Source organism: Rhinolophus sinicus, linkage group LG09, assembly GCF_036562045.2.
Source record: "Rhinolophus sinicus isolate RSC01 linkage group LG09, ASM3656204v1, whole genome shotgun sequence".
Classification (NCBI taxonomy): Eukaryota; Metazoa; Chordata; class Mammalia; order Chiroptera; family Rhinolophidae; genus Rhinolophus; species Rhinolophus sinicus.
Genome location: NC_133758.1, coordinates 74,063,673 through 74,086,170, shown reverse-complemented (window position 1 = coordinate 74,086,170; position 22,498 = coordinate 74,063,673). Strand labels below are relative to the sequence as shown.

Below are 22,498 nucleotides of genomic sequence, written 5' to 3'. Positions count from 1 at the left end.
GTTCCCTGGTGTTAGTTGCAAAAGTTGGGCCTCCAGACAAGTGTATAAGCTCTTTTCTTGGAGATACCAGCGAGCTCTAGTGAGGCATAGGGACAAAGCAAAGATGGCATTCCCAGGCCTTTGTTCCCTGAGAGTATCTCCATAATCCCCTATATGTGTGCCAAACTTGAGCCTGTCCCTTAGGCCAAAGCTCAAGGATAAACAAATAGGCCTCCTTCACAAAAAGACTGGAGATATATTCCAGTCTGCTGTCTGTGCAGTGCCCTGGCGGTGGTAGTCTGCCAAGAACTGTCTCTCTAATTGTGACAGTCTTATGGGACCCAGGACACAAGCCCTCTGGTCTCTAGAGCCAGGTGATCAGGGGGCATTTGGCAACAGCTTCAAATACTGGGCACCAGACATAAAAGCTCCCCTGTGGCACAACAGAGTAAGAACATGAAATTAGTGCCCTCTGGCTAGAGAAAGGCAGAGGGAACATCCATAGGCAGTGCCTGCCCAGCCTCTGTCCCTGGAGAGTATACCAGCAGGCCCCTAGATGTGTGTTAAATTAGATGCAGGCCTACATTTTAAGATTAGCAAATGAGCCTCTTTCACTTAAAGTCTGGATGCCTCTCATTGGCTGCTTGTGAACGGGGCCGTGGGGCAGGTGAATCCAAGTGTGCAAGCCCTTTAAAGCTTTCTCAGTTTGCTATAGCCTTTTAGGTCTTCTGGGTGAGAGACCTGCTGACTATTAAAGCTAGATGTTTGCGGGGGCTCCTCTCTCAGGTGCAGGTCTTAAAAGTTGTGGTGTCTGATATAGGGTTCAAAACTTTCATTCCTCAGGGAGAAGCTCCAGACTTTTGAGTTTCCTCCTGAATGTGAGTCACCATGTCAGAGGTAGGGTTTATGGCAAGATTGTGTGTCAGACTCTTGCCCTCATCGATGTGTTTTTTTCTTGTTTGCCCAATGTGTAAGAGTTGCTCAGCTAGTTTTCAGGTTTTTGTTTGTTTGTTTTCTTTCAGAGGAAATTGTTCCACATGTAGCTATAGTTCTACTTTGTCTGTGGTAGGAATTGCATCCCGGATGTTCTTTTGTCATCATGTTCAACTGGAACCATAGCTGAATATTCCTAAATAACACAGTGGACATAAACAATACAGCAAAATAACATGCTTCAGCAAAGAATTATTTGCAAGAGAAATTTCTGAATCCAGGTGACCTAACTCTATTTAGTTGGTTACTCCAGTGATATCCCTGTTTCCACTTGCACATTTACTAAAAATGCTACACGTGCGCTGGGGTTAGAAGGGATAGGAGACTGCGTAAAGGGAAATAGTACTAAGTTAGTAGCCAATGCACATAACATTTTCACAAACTTATAGGGTTATTATTTTTAAATGATTAGTCATGAATTACACGAGGATCCTGTTATACTACAGATTCTGATTTGGTAGGTACGGGATAGAACTGAGGTTCTGCATTTTTAACAAACTTGCAAGTGATTCTGGGGCTGCTGGCTCAGCTTTCGCACAATTAAAGAAAAAAGCTCTTAAAACATTTATGTTTTCACTAGCTCTGTCCGAGTTTCCCTTCAAGAGTATATAGAATGGAACATTTATGAAATATGTAGACATAAGCTTACTAGCATCTGAGAACAGTTGGGAAAAGAGAGTAATAGATAACCCATGAATAGACAATAACAGCTACTTATAAAATTATAGTAACAAAATCAAACAACATTGAAATCAAATACATTCAAATATTAAAAATGAAAAGCAGAATCATTTTTCTCATAGCAAAAGTATTTGCAGGCATACTTCAGAGAGATCGTGGGCATGATTCCAGAGCACCACAATAAAGTGTTTATTATAGTAAAAGTGACTCAATCTTTTTGCTGGTAGAGGGTCTTGCCTTCAATTTATTAAAAAAAAAAAAATGCAACATCTGTGAAGTGCAATAAGAGGTACGCCTGTGATGTCACCAACTTAAAAATGCAGCTACCACTGATCCACAAAAGGAAAAAGCAGACTATTCTTGGATGTATTTGATACAAATATAAAACACTAAATCATTTTTAGTTTACTAGTTCAGCTCATGGCAAATAACTCAGGAAAACCAATCATAGGTAATTCTGTTGTTATATGAAGAAAGAGATAATGAACAGTGATTATTTAGGCAGAGTTCAAAATCCATTTAGAATGGTAGATAAGCCGGTAAAGGTGAAAGAAGAGAGAGTAGTCACAATGTTGCAAATGCATTGGACTTTACCCAGAAAAACTAAATTATCAGTTAGAGCACATCTAAAACAAACTCCAGTGAGAAAGATATTGTGTAGCTCAGGCATTTGTTACAGTTAAAAGATTGACAGATTATTGCATGCATATAAATCCAAACACAAATATGCTGCATGTTCGGAGTGAATTTTCAAGGATCACCTTTTTTTTTGCTGAAAGAATACTCACTTTCCCTCTTTTGTTTTGTTTTGTGTGTGTGTGTGTGTGTGTGTGTGTGTGTGTGTGTGTAAACTGTAAGCTATATAGTGGATTCTCTTTTTTCATGCATTTGTCTGCAACAATCAGCATTAACCCATTTTCAGATGCTGTAGATACTCTAATGCGTGCTATAGATTTTCAAATTTAAGTTGTGAACAAAAATTATAGTTTTTGTGTGCCTGACCAATGCGCTATATACCTGAAGAACTGAAGTAGAATAATACTGAATATCAACTATAACTAAATATATATAGACATATATGTATATAGTCACAGGATGTGGAATACAACATAGAGAGGATAGTCGATGGTATTGCAACAGCTATATAAGATGTCAGAGGGGTAGTAGCTTGGGAGGTGGGTTATCACTTCATGAGGGGTTTAAATGTTGCTTTGTACACCTGAAACTAATAAAAAAAAAGGAAATTTTTTTAATTATAGTTTTTGTGGTGGTTAAACATAGTTTGAAATTAAAATATGTCTACCAAATGGTGCAGTTTTTCTATGTAATAAATGATATCAATTCATTTGTGTATAATTATAAGCATTCAAGCATTTATCCTCTCTGAACACCATACACTGTCTCTAGGGCAAAACAACAAGTCACATATTTAATACATTCCCTAAAGTGCCCTACTTCTATCTCAGGGCACATGTGTGCCATCTTTTAAAGAACTGTTTTTCCTACTGGGTACTTTTGATATAATCCACTTACCTTACTATATAGATTGTCTTTCCTCATGTACATAATTTGTAGAATTAGAGAAAAAATGGTGAGGAATGATAAAGTTTAGAATATACATGTATTTAGTTAAATAATAATAAAGAGGCATAAGTCAAAATATTTTCCCTGATACATAAATACTATGACATGCACTTCTGTATGGAGATTTCAAAGTCTGAGTCATTGTTTGGATATACAGATCTTACTTGAGGAAGGGACTGAGTCCGACTGGTTCCAAGATGTGTGTCTGAGAACACACAAGCCCCAAGAACACACCAGGTAGCTGAGTGCAAGACATAGGTATATGGAGACTTACTAACCGGGGAGAGTCTCCGGTGGTGACAGGTGGAAGGAGTATGCAGGCTGATCCTCACATAGGCTGAGAAGAAGTGAGGTTATACAGGTACAGAAAACAAAGAGCGTTCATTGGAGAAACCATCTGGCAGGCCCTGCTTGTATGTACACAGTGTCCCAAGAAGCCGGAGACCTTGACTGCCAGCCAGCTCATTGCCTGTGGGCCAGGTCCTTACAGGACATACATTCTCATCCTTTTCTGTTTATCAGCTTCTATTTTACATAGTTCAGACCTACTTGCTTCAAGAATTAAAGAAATATGCTTTGCATTTCTCTTAGATCAACATGTCCACAAATATCCTAATGCTAAGAGAATAAACTTTTAATTATCTGAAGAGGATTTCCAGAATCTATTCTTACATGTCAATATCTTAGAGGAATACTTTTTTTACTCTCCCAGTTAAATGAAAAGGCACTAAATCAGTATGCTTTGAGTATCCTCAGATTTTCGAAAGATCCCTCCAAGTTGGTAGTTTGGGGTTTTCAGGATTTACCCTAGCAGCTAACTTGAGGAGATCAAGTTATTCTTAATTTTAGTACCCAAGCAAACCAGTTATTAATACTCCTATGGTCCTATTAACCTCTCTGTTTAAAACATGCCAGAATATTGTCCATCTTCCCTTTCTATTAGGAGTTGTTTAGAAAGATTGGTGCTCTCTGCAATAAGTGAACCCCTGCTTTAAAAAAAAAAAAAAAGGCAGGATTACCTAACAGTATGTCTCCTAATAAAAAGGCAAGCTCTTTCACATAGAACTTACATCATGCTGCTATAAATAATGAAACCAAATATCTGTTTGCTTTGCCTCCAGTTGGCTCAAAAAATTAGCCTAGGACAATGGGACAAGATTAAATTAGAATATTTCAGAAGGAACTATGGATTCATGAAGAAATAAAGGATTCAGATGAAATACTTCTGACAGAAAATCAGGACAAATGTTTTGTGATGCAACAGAAACCAGGCAAGTGCAGGAATTCAAGGAAGAACGTCTTTTCATGGTTGAAACCAGTTTTTCTGAGGTGATTGTTAAAGCAAGAGATACTACAACAGGTAACTATTAATGCACATCCAGTTCTTTGTAATCATTCACACAGTTCCTTTATTCTCATTTGTATCTTTTAATACTAGCACAATATGCTGAAGTTGTGAAGCAGAAGTTGTAGGTATCTGAGTGGAACGATCAAAATCTACTCAGATTTCCAGAAGAGCTGCAGAATGTGGAAAATGACAAATTCCTTAAACATGGGGAGCCAAAATATGCTAACAGTGACATCCATTTGCGTAATCAGTGACAAAAATATAAGCCCATATTGTTATAAAGAACATAATTATATTGCCTGCTGTGGCTGTACAAAGAATTCCAGAGAGAAAGAAACATGTATAATGAATGCCTCCCAGCTAATCATTTATTTTCCGTTGTTAGATGTCCTTCAAAATAGGTGATGCTCATTAAATGTGATGTGCTGACAGGTCTGGGGGCTGTTGAAACAGAACAGGGTCACTCCAATAGTGTTTTCCCTTGAAGATAAAGGTGCAGGGTCCAGAATTTGTTCAGAATGTCCATTCCTTTTCTGAATTTGTCACCAGGGAACCAATTCGTGATTCAGTACCAAATAAAAATAAGCAGTTCATGCTTGAGTCAGGTCTGTAGAAACTGAAATCAATTCAGTTGTGTACATGATGAATTTTAAAAGGTGCCAGGTTCTTGTTCAAAGTCTGGATTTTAATGACATCTTAATAATCCTTTAGAAATGTGCTGCTACTTAATGCAAAAAAATAAAAAAATGAAATTGTTCCAGCATTTCTTCAACTGTAAGAGTAGGTGTGTTTTGTAAAAATAAAGTATATTAATATTAAATCTTCATTTTTAGGTCAGTGTTAACAAATGTCCTGATGTTGCTGTTACATAGATGTCAAGTTTTATTTGGTGCCTGGAAAGCAGAAGAAATGTTACTATTTATCAGAAAGCAGTGGAAAAATAAACAGGTAATACTCAAATTATATAATCCGAGACATCATATTTTCCATTATTCAGCCCAATTTGCCAAGCTGCAGAGAAAATTTCTCTGATGAACTTCATGGGAACAATACATGTTCTCATTCAAGAAGGATAAGCTTCCCCACTCTCGAGACCTGTACATAGCCAGAGAAGGAGTAGTAGCTCATTAATCTAACTGGACAAACATTCCTACTCTTTGCTCTCCCTTCAGATCATCTTCCATTTAGAGGTGTATATTATATACTACATTCAAAAGGGCTGTTGGCTTATTCTCTGTTGTTATCCATTGAATAAAAACACATTTCAGCTCCACCATCTTATATTTTATTCCCTTTTGAACACCAATCTCCTCTTTTTTTTTCAATTGTTTACAAATCTTCCCCAAAGCATAATTTTTATAATATTCAAAACTGAGGCTTGTTTAAGGAAATCTACATGTTGTAATTCTTCTAAATCTGGTAAATCAAGGATTCTACAAAGACACATTTTCTTCTCTACTTGTAAAGAAAAAAACATAGTTTTGTAAAGGCCAGTGACTTCCTTATTATAGTTAAATGCATAAGAAAAACTAATATCTTTGTTGACAGAGCCACTCTGGAAAGCTTTCAACTCCTTATCCTTTTTTAGCCATGCAGAGATCTAAGGAATCTGACGTTCAGGTCTCACTAAACAGCGATAAAAGTTATCATGTAACTTTAATAGAGAATACTTACAGGAAAAAAATTGTAACTACTATACTTCCTTTTGAAAACATGCTTTCCCCACTAGAACAAGTTTTTTGTTGTTTGCTTTTCAATGGATTATTTTATCTCTCTATTACATAAATGGCTATATGAATGTTTGTTTAATCATAACTTGTTACTGGGCTAATGACAATATTTCCTTTATTATGACGTGAATATATTAGGCTAGCATTTTAAATACATTCTGTTCAAATAGATTGTAGGCAGAATTGTTCAGCCTTCTTCTCATTAAATAAATAGTGGCAGAAATGATCAAAACAAAAGATTGGGTTACCTTCCTACACCCAAGTGCTGAATCTTTCTCTCTCTCTCTCTCTCTCTCTCTCTCTCTCTCTCTCTCTCACACACACACACACACACACACACACAATACTAGTCTGAAAATTCCACTTAAAAAAAAAAAAACACGATCAATTTGACTGATACATGCTTTGAGAATGGACAATTCTGCACTGTTAAAATTTACAATTTAATGGAATGTTTGCAAAAGATAGAATAGATGCTGATAAATCGCTGGCTGTTGGAAACTCATGAAACTGTACTAGGGATTAGTTGTGATAGTCTATGTAAAATATTTAGCATGATCTTGGCACAGTTAGCAATGGCAGCTCCAGAATTTCCATATAAGACAGCTTAGGGTTCACAGTCTAATTGGAAGTAAAGTAAGAAGACTTTTTTTGAAGTGGTAATTTTCAAGTAACTATCTTGCTTTTATTTAGATTGTTTTTTTCTTTTTAGGTACCTGGGAAGGGAGAGCTGTTGAGTACTAAGGGGGAAGTAGAAAATTCTCCCCCATAGTCCAAAACCAATGGCGCCTGTGATTATAAAGAAAGGCTTCCATTTAGGGGAGATGGAGACAGGCGTTCATTCCTGTTTCTGTACAAGGGGGTACGGCACTGATATCTAAAACACAGAGACGTGAACCACCTTCCATCTTTGCTAAAACTTAAGTGTTGTTCATATTTGCCTGGTTTTTCTTCTAAACTCTGAGTATTTTGGTTTCACTGTATCGAACACTATTTTCTCCTATTGTCTTGTATTGTTATATTCAAATTTCAGCTCATGAATTTTAGTTGTCCATAGGGCTTCCACATTAAACATCTATGGTTCATACCTTGACTTTGGACAAAGCATGGCCAGCATATCTATCTGCAGCAAACTTCTTTTTATATTAATGTTATCTTCGTTTTCAATTTTCTTTTGCTTCAGTGTTTATTTTTAATAGAATATTTTATCTATCATTTATTATTGAGTTTTCAGTTCTCTTTATTAATTTCTGGTTATTTTCTTTTCTCTTGTAAATTTTAATCTCCCCAAATATCTAACTTTTTTAAAATTTTACATAATCTGTCCTACTCGATACTATCAGATTATTTTTTATTTTAAAAATTAACTAGAAATAATTGAGAAATGAAAAGTCAGAATTTTGCAAAAAAGCTATACATATATATGTATTAACTTTTCAAAGGTGAAAATTTTATTTTTTTTGTCCCATTCCTCCCCAAATGAAAGTTGTAATGTAGTGATCTGCTCAATATTCATAGTTCTTATTTACTCATCCAGTCTTCATTTATGTTTTAATTTGCATTAAGCATCACAAAACTTCGAGGATGTATTAAAAAATGGTAGTTGGCAAGACATATCCAGAAACATTTGAAGCCTAATCAATAACCCCACTTTGATAAAATGAAAACAAGTAATATATAAATTAATGTCACTGGAGAAATATATCATATATATATATATACATATTTGGTATATACTTACTTATTTTGCTGTCTTTGATCTGCATGCACAGTATGAAATCATAAAAGCAACAAACATCACCACACCAACACTGAGTAAGACCATTTCTACTGTGCCAAGGAGGTTTATCTTTCCAGTCACTTGACTTTTGAACATTTCTGCCTTCTCATCTCCTACGGTACCAGTCTGTAATCAAGTTAATAATAGCATTATTTGAGTAGATAAGTGAAGAGTTTTAAGTGTTTTGCTCCACTAATGTGTCACTCTTTTCTCCAAACACCTGTATAGGTGTAAGTCATCTGTACCTATAAGAAAAGTCAATGGAATTCTGTTTTCAGGTTAAAGAAGTCATTAAATGTCAAGATGGGATACAGAATGAAATATGTCAAGATGGAATACAGAATGAAATATAACCTTCCCCTTTTAGATGTGTTATCTAGCACTCTTCAATAATACTAGACTCCATTGGTCTTTAGAATGGTCTTACTGAAATTTTCAGTTTTCCAAAGGTGTTTCCCAGTGACAGAGGGAAATGGCAAGGGTCAACAGTTTCACATCCTTTAAAGGCTTATACAATGCACTTACTAATTCTGTGGCTAATCAGTTCCGTGTTTTACACCAAAAATATCTTGTCAGGCAGTAGGATAGACTGCCTACGTCCACTCTAACCTGGCTTTCATGAGCTTGGTTGGCGCTTATTAACACTATAATATTCAGTGAATCTTGAGTTATTTTAAGTTAAATGTGTACATGACTCTTGCCTAACATGACTCTTCCATTACAACAAGAAAAGATGTTTAATAGATGCATGTTTGAAAAGAATCCAAAATGACAGGAGGTGTTTGTCTTTCTAAAAGAAAAACACTGAAACTTACACAAAGTTGTATTTCTGTGCGGTTTGGTTCTCTCAAGTAGCTATAATTAATAATTTATAACTCATCCATATAGGCAATGGAAATGCACAATTTCAAATACTATACCTATTTAATTTTGCAACATCAAAAGCATTTTTGTATACAAAGAAGTTTACTGCTTTTAAAGACTAATAAATAAAAATACTAACCTCATTAAGCCAAAGAATAGGCACAATATAGTTCCGCTTCAGACCTTTCAATGCGCTGTAATATATATTGAAAAAATATGAAAATATATACTAATATATGTTACATATATAATACAAATTTTAGTAATTATTAGTGTAAATAAATATTCAGAAATCAGTTGCTTTTGCAACTTTGTTAAGTTCCTTGATTTCCGTTCCTTGTAATGAGTCATTTAAATTTTAATACAGCTGTTTCTCAGACATCTTTTATTCTAAAAACCTTTCTAACACAGATTTCTAATTAGATTGACTTTTTCTAAGCACAAATTTTCCCTTTGAACAAATTCTCCTTAGCAAAGTGAAAATATGAATTCTAGAAACTATTGTCATAGAACTATTTGGAGAGCTAGAAAAATAAGAGATACCACAATATACTTGAAAACATTCCAAAATATGTGTAAATATAATTTCAATGAATGCCAGGTGTAATTCTGAATTACAAATGAAATTCATAAGCATCTAATTATTATGCCAATAAGAAGTTCAATTTTTATATTCTTTTCACTTTTATAAATTTACTTACATTCTTACAAGAAAATACTAAAAATCATGCAATGATAACTTTGTTCAAGAGACTCACTCAATTTTTTTCGCTTGCTTGACCAATATGTTGACCTGTAGCCGTTTTGCAAATCGTAAAGTAAATCCAGTTATCTAAAAAGAGAACAAACTAAAATAATTACTAACTTTTTTAAAAAACATTTTTTATAATATCCAAAATTTATTTTTCCTGTTATATAGAACTTAAGGTAAAACTATTCTACTTGAAGTTTGTGAAATTTATTAAATAATTGGACATATTAAATATATACCTAACTCTGTATAATTACATTATATGTGTATATTCATATGGGTATATATACATACACATACATATGTATACATGTATACACACACACATAATTTCTTTGTCCAACCTAATGTCAAGATTTTAGTTAGATTTATAATATTTACCAGAAACGGTTTTGGGGAATCAACAAGAACAGTAGTACTGAAACATAAGAGCTCATGCAGTTAATTTAATTCCTGAATTGTTCAAGATCAAATATATATATTCAGTCGGAATCTATGTACCATCAGTTTAATAATACTACTTCTATAATTATTTAAATTGAAACATGACTACTAAAATTCTGTCATTTCATTTAACTTTTGAAAATGAGAATATTAAAATAATTTAAAAATTAAAACTGTTGTGTTAGGGGAATTTTTATAGATTTTTCTTGACACTAAGTATAATAGATCTTGCCCCAAATTCACATATACCCACAAAATCTCTTTTGATCCCTCATAATATACAGGGTCTCTTGATATAAGCAGTACTTGGAGTTAAGTATAAAATAAGCATATGTCAGTAATTTATATCAAATTGTTTTAAGCCAATTAGAATTATTTCTGTCATTGATATTCCCACCCTATGAATCATTAAAAAGGCTTACAAAGTTCCTACACTTAAAAACTGAAACTGAATTACCTTGATATTTCATAAGCAATAGGAAAAATAATGTAATTTTCAAGGAAATAAAAGTTATCATTATTGTCATTCAATAAATGTAATTGACAAAGAGAGAATTTATTTTTTCTTTTAACTTCATTCTTTTAAAAAAACAATATTAAACAAGTCAAATAAATAATATATGTGCTTACAGGTTCAACATCTAAGTATGTTTTATGTTCTTCTTCATTTGCATTTAAGCCTTCAACAGTTTCTGCAATTTCAGGACTTGCATGTAGCAAATGAGGAAGTGAAAGGATCACGGGTTTTCCTGAAAACAAGTTTTAAAAAGATAATTGGGGATAAATCATTGTCCTCATTTCACATACCACTCAGAAAAGATTCCTTGAAAATAAAGCTTTACACATTAAAAAAAAAAAAAAGGCATAGTTGGGTTTGCACAGTAATTCAGGAAGATGAGGGAGAGGGACAATTATAACACCTGCTCACTGCTGTACAAAAATGAAATATAAAAGTCTGCATCATCCTACTAACCAGTCAGTTGATTGTCTATTCATTTCTTGGGTGTTGATTTTTAATATGTAAAGCTTAGCTGCTGAATTCATTTTCAGCCATATATGTCCATGTTTCAGGATTGAGAATTAATTTAACAGGTTTTTCTTTCTTTATTCATTCCCACTCCAATATAAAGAAGGTGAACAAAATTAGACTAAAAATTGTGCTTAAGTCAATTCTTGTTACAAAGACATACTGAAAATATGTTTGTATTTTATTTACCATTCAAGGAAAGAAAAAGCTAGAAAAATGGCAGATGGGTAAGTTGGGATTCTCAAAGTATTACGGGAATTATTTTCATTTTACCGTAAATCTGAAAGGAGCAAATGGATTCTGCATAGTAAACTATCAAAAATAAAAAGGCTGTCTGGAATGGGAGGACATATTTGCAGACCACATATCCAATAAGTAGTTAATATTCAAAATATGCATGGAATCCATACAACTCAAAAAATAAAAATAAAAAGCTAAAAAACAGCCCAATTGAAAAATGGGCAAAGGGCCTAAATAGACATTTTCCAAAATAGCACAGGGAGATATCAGTATGATTTCATCTAATAATTAAGTTTTGCAACACTGAAATAATTGGGACCTCAAATACAACACAAAATCAAAACAAAATTTTTCTCTCATCACCCTTACTTTCTGCCCTTCTTGCTTTCTCACTTTAAATCTCTGGTGGAAAGGGATTCCGGGTAAAAGTTACATTTCAAAGAATACTGTAAATCATATGATGAACTGTAATATTGAGAACATTTACTCACCTTCTTTGCACTTGCTAATGTCTAGCACACCAAAAAATGTACAATTATTTGAGACCTCCCTGTCTGTGCAGAAGCAGTGGTTGTCTGGATTTTGAACAGGAGAGGCAAAGGCTTTGGGTGGAAGAACAAATCTATACACATTAATTCCTTTCAGATTAAGTTCCTCTGCGAACACAGCATAGATTGACCTAAACAAAGAGAAGAAAGAGCTTCATTCTGGAAAGCTGTTTTTTTTTCTTATTTTTAGATTTTTAGTTTTGCTTTAACAGAGAAAAATCCAATATACTCTCGTTAGAATTCTTGTTTAATTTTTCAGGAAAAAAAGTTACTTTGAAATTTTAAGACGTACCAGAACTTGATACCTGAGTATGAGCTATTCTTACCTTTGTTTTCAAAAGCTTCTAAGAATAATTTTTGGTTGTAAAGTACCATGGAGTACTGATACTGAAGATATTTTTCATAGTTTATTTCCTCTACAGATTTAATAATCTATATGACTCCCTCAAATCCTGTATTTGTGCCCAGTTCAAATGTAATAAAAATGTCTATCTTTCAAACCTTAGTCATGCAGAGAAAGGCCACTTACTTTCTGGGGTGTGTGCATGTGAGTGCTTGATATACAGAGGATGCCAAATAAATGTATACACATTTTAAGAAAGGAAAATTGAAATGTGTATACCTCTTTTTGGCCATATATATAGGTTATATATCCTATACCTCTTTCATTTACCAAGTGTCCACCATTTTCTAGGCCATGTGGTAGGGCTCAGTACATATTTCTTCCAATCCCCAGATGACTCTATAGGAAGCAATACTGCTGTCTTCAATTTTGCAGATAAGGAAAAGATTCAGAGATATGAAATACTTGCTCACAACCACACAGTCTTTAGGAAGAGGGTTTGAATTCAAGCATATTGATGTGGGCTGCAATGCTTGTGTGGTATCTATTGGACCCCATCAATTTGAAAAGATGCTATAGTGTCAGAAGTGCACATTAATTAACATTGCTCTGTGACAGTGACAGCATCCTCTCTGGACATCTTTAGAAAGATTGGGCATAACTTGACTGTTATTAAACATATTACTAGTTTAGTAAAAGAAAAGAAAAATAGTTCTTGCTTAGAAAGGACAAGAAAATGATGTGCACTATGCAAAATATCCTATATCCTTCCATTTTTTAAAGTTAAACACATCATGAATTGCATATTGTATTCTTCATCAAGAAAAGTTTCTCTAAGTGTATTTTATTTTTCTCAAGTAACATTATTAAGTATGAGCTTCTTGGTTTAGTTACTTGGGGAAAAAATATTCTGACTCAGAAATTCATTGGTGTCTGTCTTACCTGCAAATGTCAGAGGAAAAGAACTGCAGTACCCGGGTCTTCTCAACAAAAGGGGGAAATGTGGCTGCATCTGTTTAAAAATTAAGCCAGTGGCAAGGGATTAGATATAATGTGTGTCCTAGAAAAATCTAGAAATTTCTATTCTAGCATAGTCAATACAAATAATAATGCAAATTGTATATGTAATTTTAAAATTCTCTAGTAGCCACATTTTGAAAAAAGTAAAAAGAAACAGGTATGTTTCATTTAACCAGGTAGATCCAAAATATTATCATTTAAACATGTAGCAGAGTGGCACTTTTCTTACCATGAAGTTCATTTAGAATTCCTTTTAGTTTTGCATTATGTTACTTATTTTTTAAATTTTATTTTATTAAATTTATTGGGGTGACAATTGTTAGTAAAATTACATAGATTTCAGGTGAACAATTCTGTATTACATCATCTATAAATCCCATTGTGTGTTCATCACCCAGAGTCAGTTCTCCTTCCATCACCATATATTCGATCCCCCTTACCCTCATCTCCCACCCCCCACCACCCACCCCCCTTACCATTATTTTACTTTTGATGGTGATTCATTTATCTGCCCTAATGGCTGATTAGTATTTTAAAAATCATTTATTAAATTTCTCTCACTAAACAGTTTCTTGCAAATGGTTTGAAAATATATCCATCAAACTAAAAAGGACATTTTTTGAGTGTACTGAATTTCTGCCATGGTTATGATCCATGGGACACACTGGATACGTGAAGAAATAACTAGAGAACTCCTCCATTTGCTCCTTAAATGAGTATCACCAAAATGAGCCACCACTGAATGTTTTTGTGCAATATGGTAAGAGCCATCCTTCAGTTATGAATTCCATGTTATTTTTCTGTTAAATACTCCAACCTTTCTTATTGCCTTTACTTACACTCTTGTAATAAGTGAAATATAACAGAAGACCACAGTGAACTTCATCCTGGCATTGGGAGAACTGGATATCAAAGATTAGCTTAAACTCTCCAGATAGGTCCCTCAAAGGGTATTCCCTACAACTGCCTTCCCTACGCCTTAACCATGAAGGAAAAGTATACATTAAAAATGTTTTAAATCATTATCTGAAATATCACTGAAGATTATGTCAGAATCATACTAGCAATTACCATCAACCATGAATACCAAATGTAGCCGATGTAGCAGGGATTTATTTTTTAATTCAAATGTATACCAGTATTTTCATTTTAAGTCTCTTCAAACTTATTGAAGATGGTAGAAAAGGAATTGTAAGTTGTGCTGAACACATATTGGAATTTTTGTTTTTCATTCGTCCCCTCTAGTATTGTTACCAAGAATCTCTCTCACAAGGACTGCATTGGAGTCCCCTGCCCTGTCCTATCTACCTCTGCTCCTAGTTTGCTTTACTTCTATTTTCTCATGATTTATATTCTCTAATTTGTGCATAACTTTGTATTAAACTTTCTTTATCTTTATTATGTTGTTTTCCTACAGAGTATTGCCTCACCAACTTTGCAAATATCGTTCTTCTGCCTCTGCTTCTTAGTTGTTGAAAGCTCACTTCTGATTTAAATTACCTCATGGTATTTGATTGTCATTGCTCTTTGAAATCTTAATTCTTAAACTAATAGGCATATGTGTACTTTGCTTTTCCTCAAGCAATGTAATTAGCAATGTAATAAGCCAGACCTAGCCACGCTCTAAGTTCAGAGAACCTTTTTTTTCCCCAGTTCTAATTCAGGATGTCCATTTTTGCATATATTTTTTTCATGGTTAGCAGACATCTAACCTTGTGTTTTTTTCTCTCTTATTCTGACCACCTTATTCAAAATAGATGGCTCTGTCTTATAACTTCACTGATTCTACTTCAGCTTGAAACCTCACTTAGAAGTATGATTTATTTTTTGAAATTATCTTGAGTTTTTAATTTTCTTAATTTTAAATTATTATGTATACAGTATTTACAAAAGATGTGAATAGTAACTACTTCTCTTAAGGTTTTTTTAACCCATTATTAAGGCAGCTCATGAAGTTTTTACAAAGCAAATATTTTCCTAGTAATGCAGTAAAGACTAATTATTGGTTAATCTTTAGAAGTCCTATTACATTAAACAGATATTTACTAAGTGTATATGAGGATAGAGACTGAATTATATTGTGGGGATATAAAAACAGGTCAATGCACACTCGCCACCTTCAGAATCCTGCAGAAAAAAAGGTGGATTTGTAGGGAGAGGGAAATGAGCTCATTGTGATTATTGCCACAAAACAAATGCTCTTACCTGTACCATTAATCAAGTCACAATAATCTGGCCAATAGCCGAGAGTCCTTAGGAATAAAAAGAAAGAAAATGAGCAAACGGTCTCATTTTAAGAGCACCTGCCTCATATTACTTTGTCTATTGTTATTAAACACTTATAATAAAGATTAGACATGACAAATGCTAAGTTTAAGAAAAGTCCATATTTTCTTTGGCGCTTTCACCTTGTTGAGATAAATTAAGTGCCTGATACCATTAGGTGATCAGATTATAAAATAAAAACTTCCAAATGTTGTTAAATATAAACAAATTGGAATAGACACAGTTCTGAAAAAAAGAAAATTGAGAAACATTTACCAGAAATTTAGATCTCTACTTAGGGGATGATTATTTTTCCAATGAGAGAAAAAAATTATTTGGTAGTATGTTGTGTTCATACTGAATAGGAGGAAAATATTAAGTGAGTAACTGTTGTAAGGTCAGTGTGAGGAAGAAAAGGGGAGTGGGGAGGAGGAAAGAGAGAGGCAGATATTTGATCAATAGAGATTGTAAACACGTAGATAATCAATTTATACTCCCCCCCCCTTTTAACTCTTGCATGAGCTGGCATTAAAGTAGGACACGGTTTATTAATTTATACTCTGCTATCTAGAATACACACACACACACACACACACACACACACACACACACACACAAAAGAAAGGTTGGACAATTAAGTTCATGAACTTTCCACCGTACAGAAACGCGAACTTAATTGTCCAACCTTTCGTGTGTGTGTGTGTGTGTGGGGGGGGGTGCCAAAAAATGTGTACACATTTTAAGAAAGGAAAAAACAGTATTAAAATTGTAATAATACATAGTCATGTTTGATTTCTGCAATTACAAAAGGTGCTCAAAGTGTTTACCATCAGCGTCCAGACACTTCTGATTAGCTTGAGCAATGTTGACCAAAGTGTTAACATCTCTTAAAATGTGTATACAATTTTTTTGGCACCCCAGTGCTGTATATGTATATACGGAGGATGCCAAAAAAATGTGTACACATTTTAAGAAAGGAAAAAACAGTATTAAAATTGTAATAATACATAGTCATGTTTGATTTCTGCAATTACAAGAGGTGCTCAAAGTGTTTACCATCAGCGTCCAGACACTTCTGATTAGCTTGAGCAATGTTGACCAAAGTGTTAACATCTCTTAAAATGTGTATACAATTTTTTTGGCACCCCAGTGCTGTATATGTATATACGGAGGATGCCAAAAAAATGTATACACATTTTAAGAAAGGAAAAAAACTATTAAAAATACACTGATGGTAACCACTTTGAGCACCTCTTATCATTGCAGATGTCAAACGAGACTTGTAGTCATCTTTTGTCATTGGTATATATTGAGTATTATGATTTTAATACAGTTTTTTCCTTTCTTAAAATGTGTATACATTTTTGGCACTATATATATATATCTATATATATATATATATATATATATATATATATATATATATATACACACACACATACATATATACATATCTATATGCAATAATAACCATAGTAGTATCGTTTATCTGAATCCTCAGCCACTTTTTAGTGATGGAAAAACATTTTTCTCACTCCTAACATATCATCCATTGAGATGTCAATGCAAGTTGATGCTTCTTTTTAAAAAAATAATATTAATTATGCTCATTGTTGCTATGATCAGTTAAATTAACCTGAGCATAATCTTAAACTGATGTGAAATTCTTACTCCAATTAGGAGCATTTAGAAATTCTCCTCAAAATCTCTCTCACATATTGAAATGGAAGAAATGCTCATGTTCCTCAGTATATAGAGATGTGATTTCCCCCAAAATGAACATTTAGAAGTATTTGTTCTCCACTAGACTTTTCTATTAAAAAAAAATGTGACAAATGACTATGCAGAAGAAAAAGTACTACACTAGTCAATATTTAATTGTATGCAATTTTTAGATAGGAACTCAGTGTGAGGAAATGGTTTCTTATATTAACAAAAACATTGCATCTATTTTGATTACTTTGTCCTTTTTCAGGCACTAAGTTATCTAAAAGCATATTTATTAACTTAGAGAAGAAGAAAAAATGACTTTCTCCTCTGATATGTATTAGAATTCTTCCTATTTTACACATATGATAAATTGCCTATATTCCAGTTGAATAGAGAGGAGCTAGTAAAAGAAAGGAAATCATGGCTATATGAACATATGTCATTCTATTACAACTTCAAAAGACGCATACTCTTTATTTTCAAGTTAAAATGTAAATTTTAAAACTACTTGAAATGCTAATTCCATTTTTGTGTTGATAAAAATTTTAAAAACTGAGTTATCAACATAGAAAATCATTTCAAGAAATTTTTAATGGGGATAGTCATGAAAGTGCATGGATTCATTAAGCTTTTATCTTTACAGACACATTAGGTAATGTCAATGGAATGCACAATTTTATTTGATATATTCAATAAAAATGTTTAAAAACCCAATGAAATACGTTCTTCTCCCTGCTAGATAATCAGTGGATGTATTGATTTTCTTCTTTTTCATGTGTGGTTATCTAATTGTATGGGCACTGTAATGCTGGTTATGCAGCAGAAATGGAAATCAAATCGTCCTTTTGGATTTCTTTATGTAAGAGAACCTATACATAAAGGTAAACCAAGCACTAAAGTGGGGCTGATTTTTAGCAGGTAGGCACTACTGTAACTAGTTGTCATAACTAAAGGGTCAATGCCTGGCAAAACAGGAGTTTCCAGGGCTGAGATATAGGCAGGTCTGCTCTATAGGTTGGCTGAGCTTTTCGAATTGTTAAATGAATGCGCTCTTGCCCTAGTAACACACACACACACACACACACACACACACACACACACACACACACACACACACATTACCTGGATACTTACTTTGAGCCTTTATAAGTGTCAATTATGCCAACTTTGCTTATGTCATCTTTTCCATTAAAAACTTTATAAAGTCCGTCCGCAGTGTTGTTGTACTGAAAAGATATGAACAAGGAAAAACACTTCTAGCACAACCCATATTTTCCAAGTTATAAAATATGTGATTAACTCACTTTTGTATTTCTCAATGGTTATTCATAATTATCTTATATGATTTTAACAAATGTACATGTAATAAAGTTTTTAAAGCATTAGTCTTTAACATGTTAAAAAGATAGACTATAAAAAGTGCCTAGAAATCAGTGCTTGGTGCTAAGACAAAGGAAGCAAATAAGTATCAAAAGTTGGCATATTCCAGACTCTAGGACTCTTTGTCATAATTAAGCCAGTAAGACAATTTTAATTACTACTCCTATTATATTGAGTTGAGAGGATATTGAAAAAAACCTATGAGAACAATGACAGATTTCTAGATGTATTCAAAATGTCCTGATCTTTAATAGTGATTACCAAAAATCAGGTATACAAAATTAAAACCAGAATTACCCAAGGAAAAAGTTATGAGTATGTGAGTTAATTGATAGATAAGCTTGTCATTGTAAATACTATCTAAAAGTAAAATAACCACAATGGATTGGAGAAGGTAACTATTATTATATCACATATATAGCCAAGTCATAGTCAAAATTCCAATTCTAGAGTCAGCTTGTCCTATTTATATTTCAAAACATTAAGCTATAACTAAGTATATCACTGTGTTCGTATTTTCTTTAATCTCCAAACTGCCATTTCATGACATTTATAGACCACTAGAAGTTCTTATGAACAAACTACATTGATATAGGATATTGTTAATTTATCAATCCCATTGTGAATTTAGGCTGACTTTTAAATTTACATTAAAACAATTTAAGAGAAGGAGGAATGATGGAATTAATACATTTAACAATTAAAAATATGGCATTAAACTCAATTTTTTGAGAAGAGAAATCAAAACCGAAAATAGTGTTCAAAGCTTTATCAGATTATAACCTATTTTAGAGAAATTATATATTTATCAGGGAATGGAAACCTGATTAAACCTCAGCTTCTTGATTTTAAATTTAATTTTGAATTTAGATAAGTGAATTTTCTGAACGAAGCTGAAGCCATATGACATAAACTTTAAAAAAAAAATTAGAATATATATTCCTATCAGAAATAGGGTTAACATACTAAATTATAAAATTATTAATTTTCAATGCCATTATATTTATCCAATTAAACTAACAATATCAACATTCACGTTTGGTACTCACAGGAAAAAACACACCAATTGTGGTAGCAATAGGATATGGAACCAAACTCAAGAATGGATCCTTGTAGCCCCACAATAGTTCTTTCACAGTTCTCCTTTGAAACATAGATGATTTTGACTTTTTGATAAGTGAATTGAGTATCACTTGAACAAATGCATTTGGATAGAGATGTGGTGCAGCCTGCAAAAAAAAAAGAAAGAAAGGAAGGAAGAAAGAGAAGGAAGGAAGGAAGGAAGGAAGGAAGGAAGGAAGGAAGGAAGGAAGGAAGGAAGGAAGGAAAAATCACTGCTAAGATACCAATTGCAGTATCAGATATTTAACAAATAAATTGATTAAACACTAGAATTAAATTTAGTAAAAATTTTAAAACTCTATCTTTAAAATTACTGCTTCCCAGACAAGAAAAAGCTAAAGGAGTTCATCACCACCAAACCAGTATTACAAGAAATGTTAAGGGGATTTCTTGAAGAAGAAGAAAGAAAATATAAAACTATAAATAATAAAATAGCAATAACTACATACTAATCAATACTTATTTTTAATGTAAATGGATTAAATACTCTAATCGAAGATATAAGGTAGCTGAATGGATAAGGAAACAAGAGCCTTACATATGCTGCCTACAAGAGACACACTTCAGATTGAGACACACACAGACTGAAAGTAAAGGGATAGAAAATGATATTTCATGAAAATGGAAATGAAAACGAAAAAGCTGGGTAGCACTATTTATAGCAGACAAAATCAAAATAGATTTTAAAACAAAAACTGTAACAAGAGCAAAGAAGAACCCAGCAATACCACCTCTGGGTATTTCTCCAATGAAATTTAAAACAGAAATCTAATTTGAAAAGATACGTGCTTCTCTATGTTCATTGCGGCATTATTTACAATAGCAAGATATGGAAGTAACCTAAATGTCCATCAATAGATGAATAGATAAGAAGTGGTGGTACATAAGAAGTGGTGGTACATATTCATATACAATGGAATATTACTCAACCATAAAACAGAATGAAATCTGGCCATTTACCACATCATGGATGGACTTAGAGGGTATTATGCTAAGTGAAATAAGTCAGACAGAGGAAGACAAATACAGTATGATTTCACTTATAGATGGAATCTGAAAAGCAAATGAACAAACAAACTAGAAACAATCTCATAGATAAAGTGAACATTTTGGTGGTTATCAAATGGGAGGGGGTTAAAGGGATGGGTGAAAAAGGTGAAAGGATTAAGATGTGCAAATTTCTAGTTATAAAAACAGTCACGGGAATGTAAAGTACAGCATAGATAATATAGTCAATAATATTGTAATAACTATGTATGGTGTTAGATGGGTACTAAATTTATCAGAATAATCACTTCATAAATTATATAAATGTCTAAGCACTGCCTTATACACCTGAAACTAATGTAATATTGCATATCAACTGTAATTGAAATTAAAAAAAAAAAAAAACTAAACAAATAAAATTACTGCCAAATCTTACCAGAACTGAAAGTGGAATTTACTAATCCCTAGGTGAGGGATTATTAATCTCTGCCTCAGTGTCAGCCAAAAAAAGACATTCAAAGTGAAGTCCTGTTTTTTTTAATGATACTTTAAGTGGTCCTCTAATTCAGTTATTATTATATGATTTTGTCATCTTTTCTAATGACCAGAACTCCATTCAAACTAACGACATGGGAACACATCTTTATAAAAATGACAGAATAAATACTATCTAATGTTAGTTCCAATCGAGATTAATTACAGTGGATTCCAGAGTATTTCAAAACAAGTAATTTTGTTAGTGTACTTACAGCTACAGCTAGATTGAGAATGGTGAAGGTGTCATTCTCTGATCCAACTGATAGTGAAGGTTCAAAAATGGCACCATTGGGCTGTACAAAAGAGACTGTGTTCGTCAGAGGGTCATGGGTTATATTGTCCTTGGCTAGATAACGAACTCTGAAATATAGAAGTAAATAAAATTCAACATTATCGTATCAAGTGAACATTAGGTCTCAAACACCATTCATTTGGGCAATAAATACATTTTGAGTACATAGAATATGTCAGAAATTATGGTAAACAAATGGGTTTAAATGATAAAGAAGCCTCTGCTGGGTCTCTAGCAAATTAAAGAAGGGCATCTTAAATTTGCATAGCAGGTGAGAAATAATATGTGTTACTACAAGTGTTTACATGGAGTCCACGCAAAAACAACAGAACAGATGCAAATCCAGGCTTGGGATGGTCAAGGTTGGGGTAAGGATCAAGACACACTTTTTAGCAGTTCCACATAAGTGGTTTGAGTTACAAAGAGAAGTTTAGTTCAGTGAGATAGGGTAGAAAGTAGCATGTATAAGATACGAAGAAAGAACATGGTGTATTTTTAGAAATGCAGATGGTTGAATTTGGTTCGCTTATAGAGTGAGAGAATAAGGAAAGTGGTGGGAAGTAAAGCAACTGAAATAAGCAAGATTACAAACATAAAAGTGTTACATCCCATATTCAAATGGTTAGCCTTTATCATGAGGGTTAGGAAGAGACAAGAGAGAGTTAAGCAGGGGAATACTAAAAACACATTTTCTTAGAAGGCATGCTCAAAGTACATAGTCTTTCCAGCCCTGGCTTTTTCATATTTTTCAGTACTTTAATGAGAATTAAAGATAATTAATAGAATGTAATTTCCATTTTTACGGACCAATTCCCCTCCCCCACCCCACACACTGTATATTGAATACTAACCTCTAATATCTCTAGGCTTCAA

General features: G+C 33.3%; 1 protein-coding gene across 10 annotated transcripts in view; it reads right to left on the bottom strand.

The window, feature by feature from the left end:
- Positions 1-4,619: 4,619 nt before the first annotated feature.
- Positions 4,620-22,498, bottom strand: part of CD36 (CD36 molecule (CD36 blood group)) — a 76,514-nt gene continuing 58,635 nt past the window's right edge. For 9 of the 10 annotated variants that reach the window (XM_019746891.2, XM_074340657.1, XM_074340659.1 and 6 more), the window contains 11 exons: positions 21,546-21,693; positions 19,737-19,916; positions 18,442-18,533; positions 15,538-15,584; positions 13,255-13,324; positions 11,913-12,100; positions 10,785-10,903; positions 9,718-9,791; positions 9,099-9,153; positions 8,057-8,221; positions 4,620-5,478 (listed from right to left, as the gene is read on the bottom strand). In XM_019746891.2, coding sequence (XP_019602450.1) covers positions 8,057-8,221; positions 9,099-9,153; positions 9,718-9,791; positions 10,785-10,903; positions 11,913-12,100; positions 13,255-13,324; positions 15,538-15,584; positions 18,442-18,533; positions 19,737-19,916; positions 21,546-21,693 — 1,138 coding nt within the window. In that variant the 3' untranslated portion in view covers positions 4,620-5,478. Of the gene's footprint in view, positions 5,479-8,052; positions 8,222-9,098; positions 9,154-9,717; positions 9,792-10,784; positions 10,904-11,912; positions 12,101-13,254; positions 13,325-15,537; positions 15,585-18,441; positions 18,534-19,736; positions 19,917-21,545; positions 21,694-22,498 lie in introns of those variants that run through there. The other variant, XM_074340660.1, reaches the window with a different exon arrangement.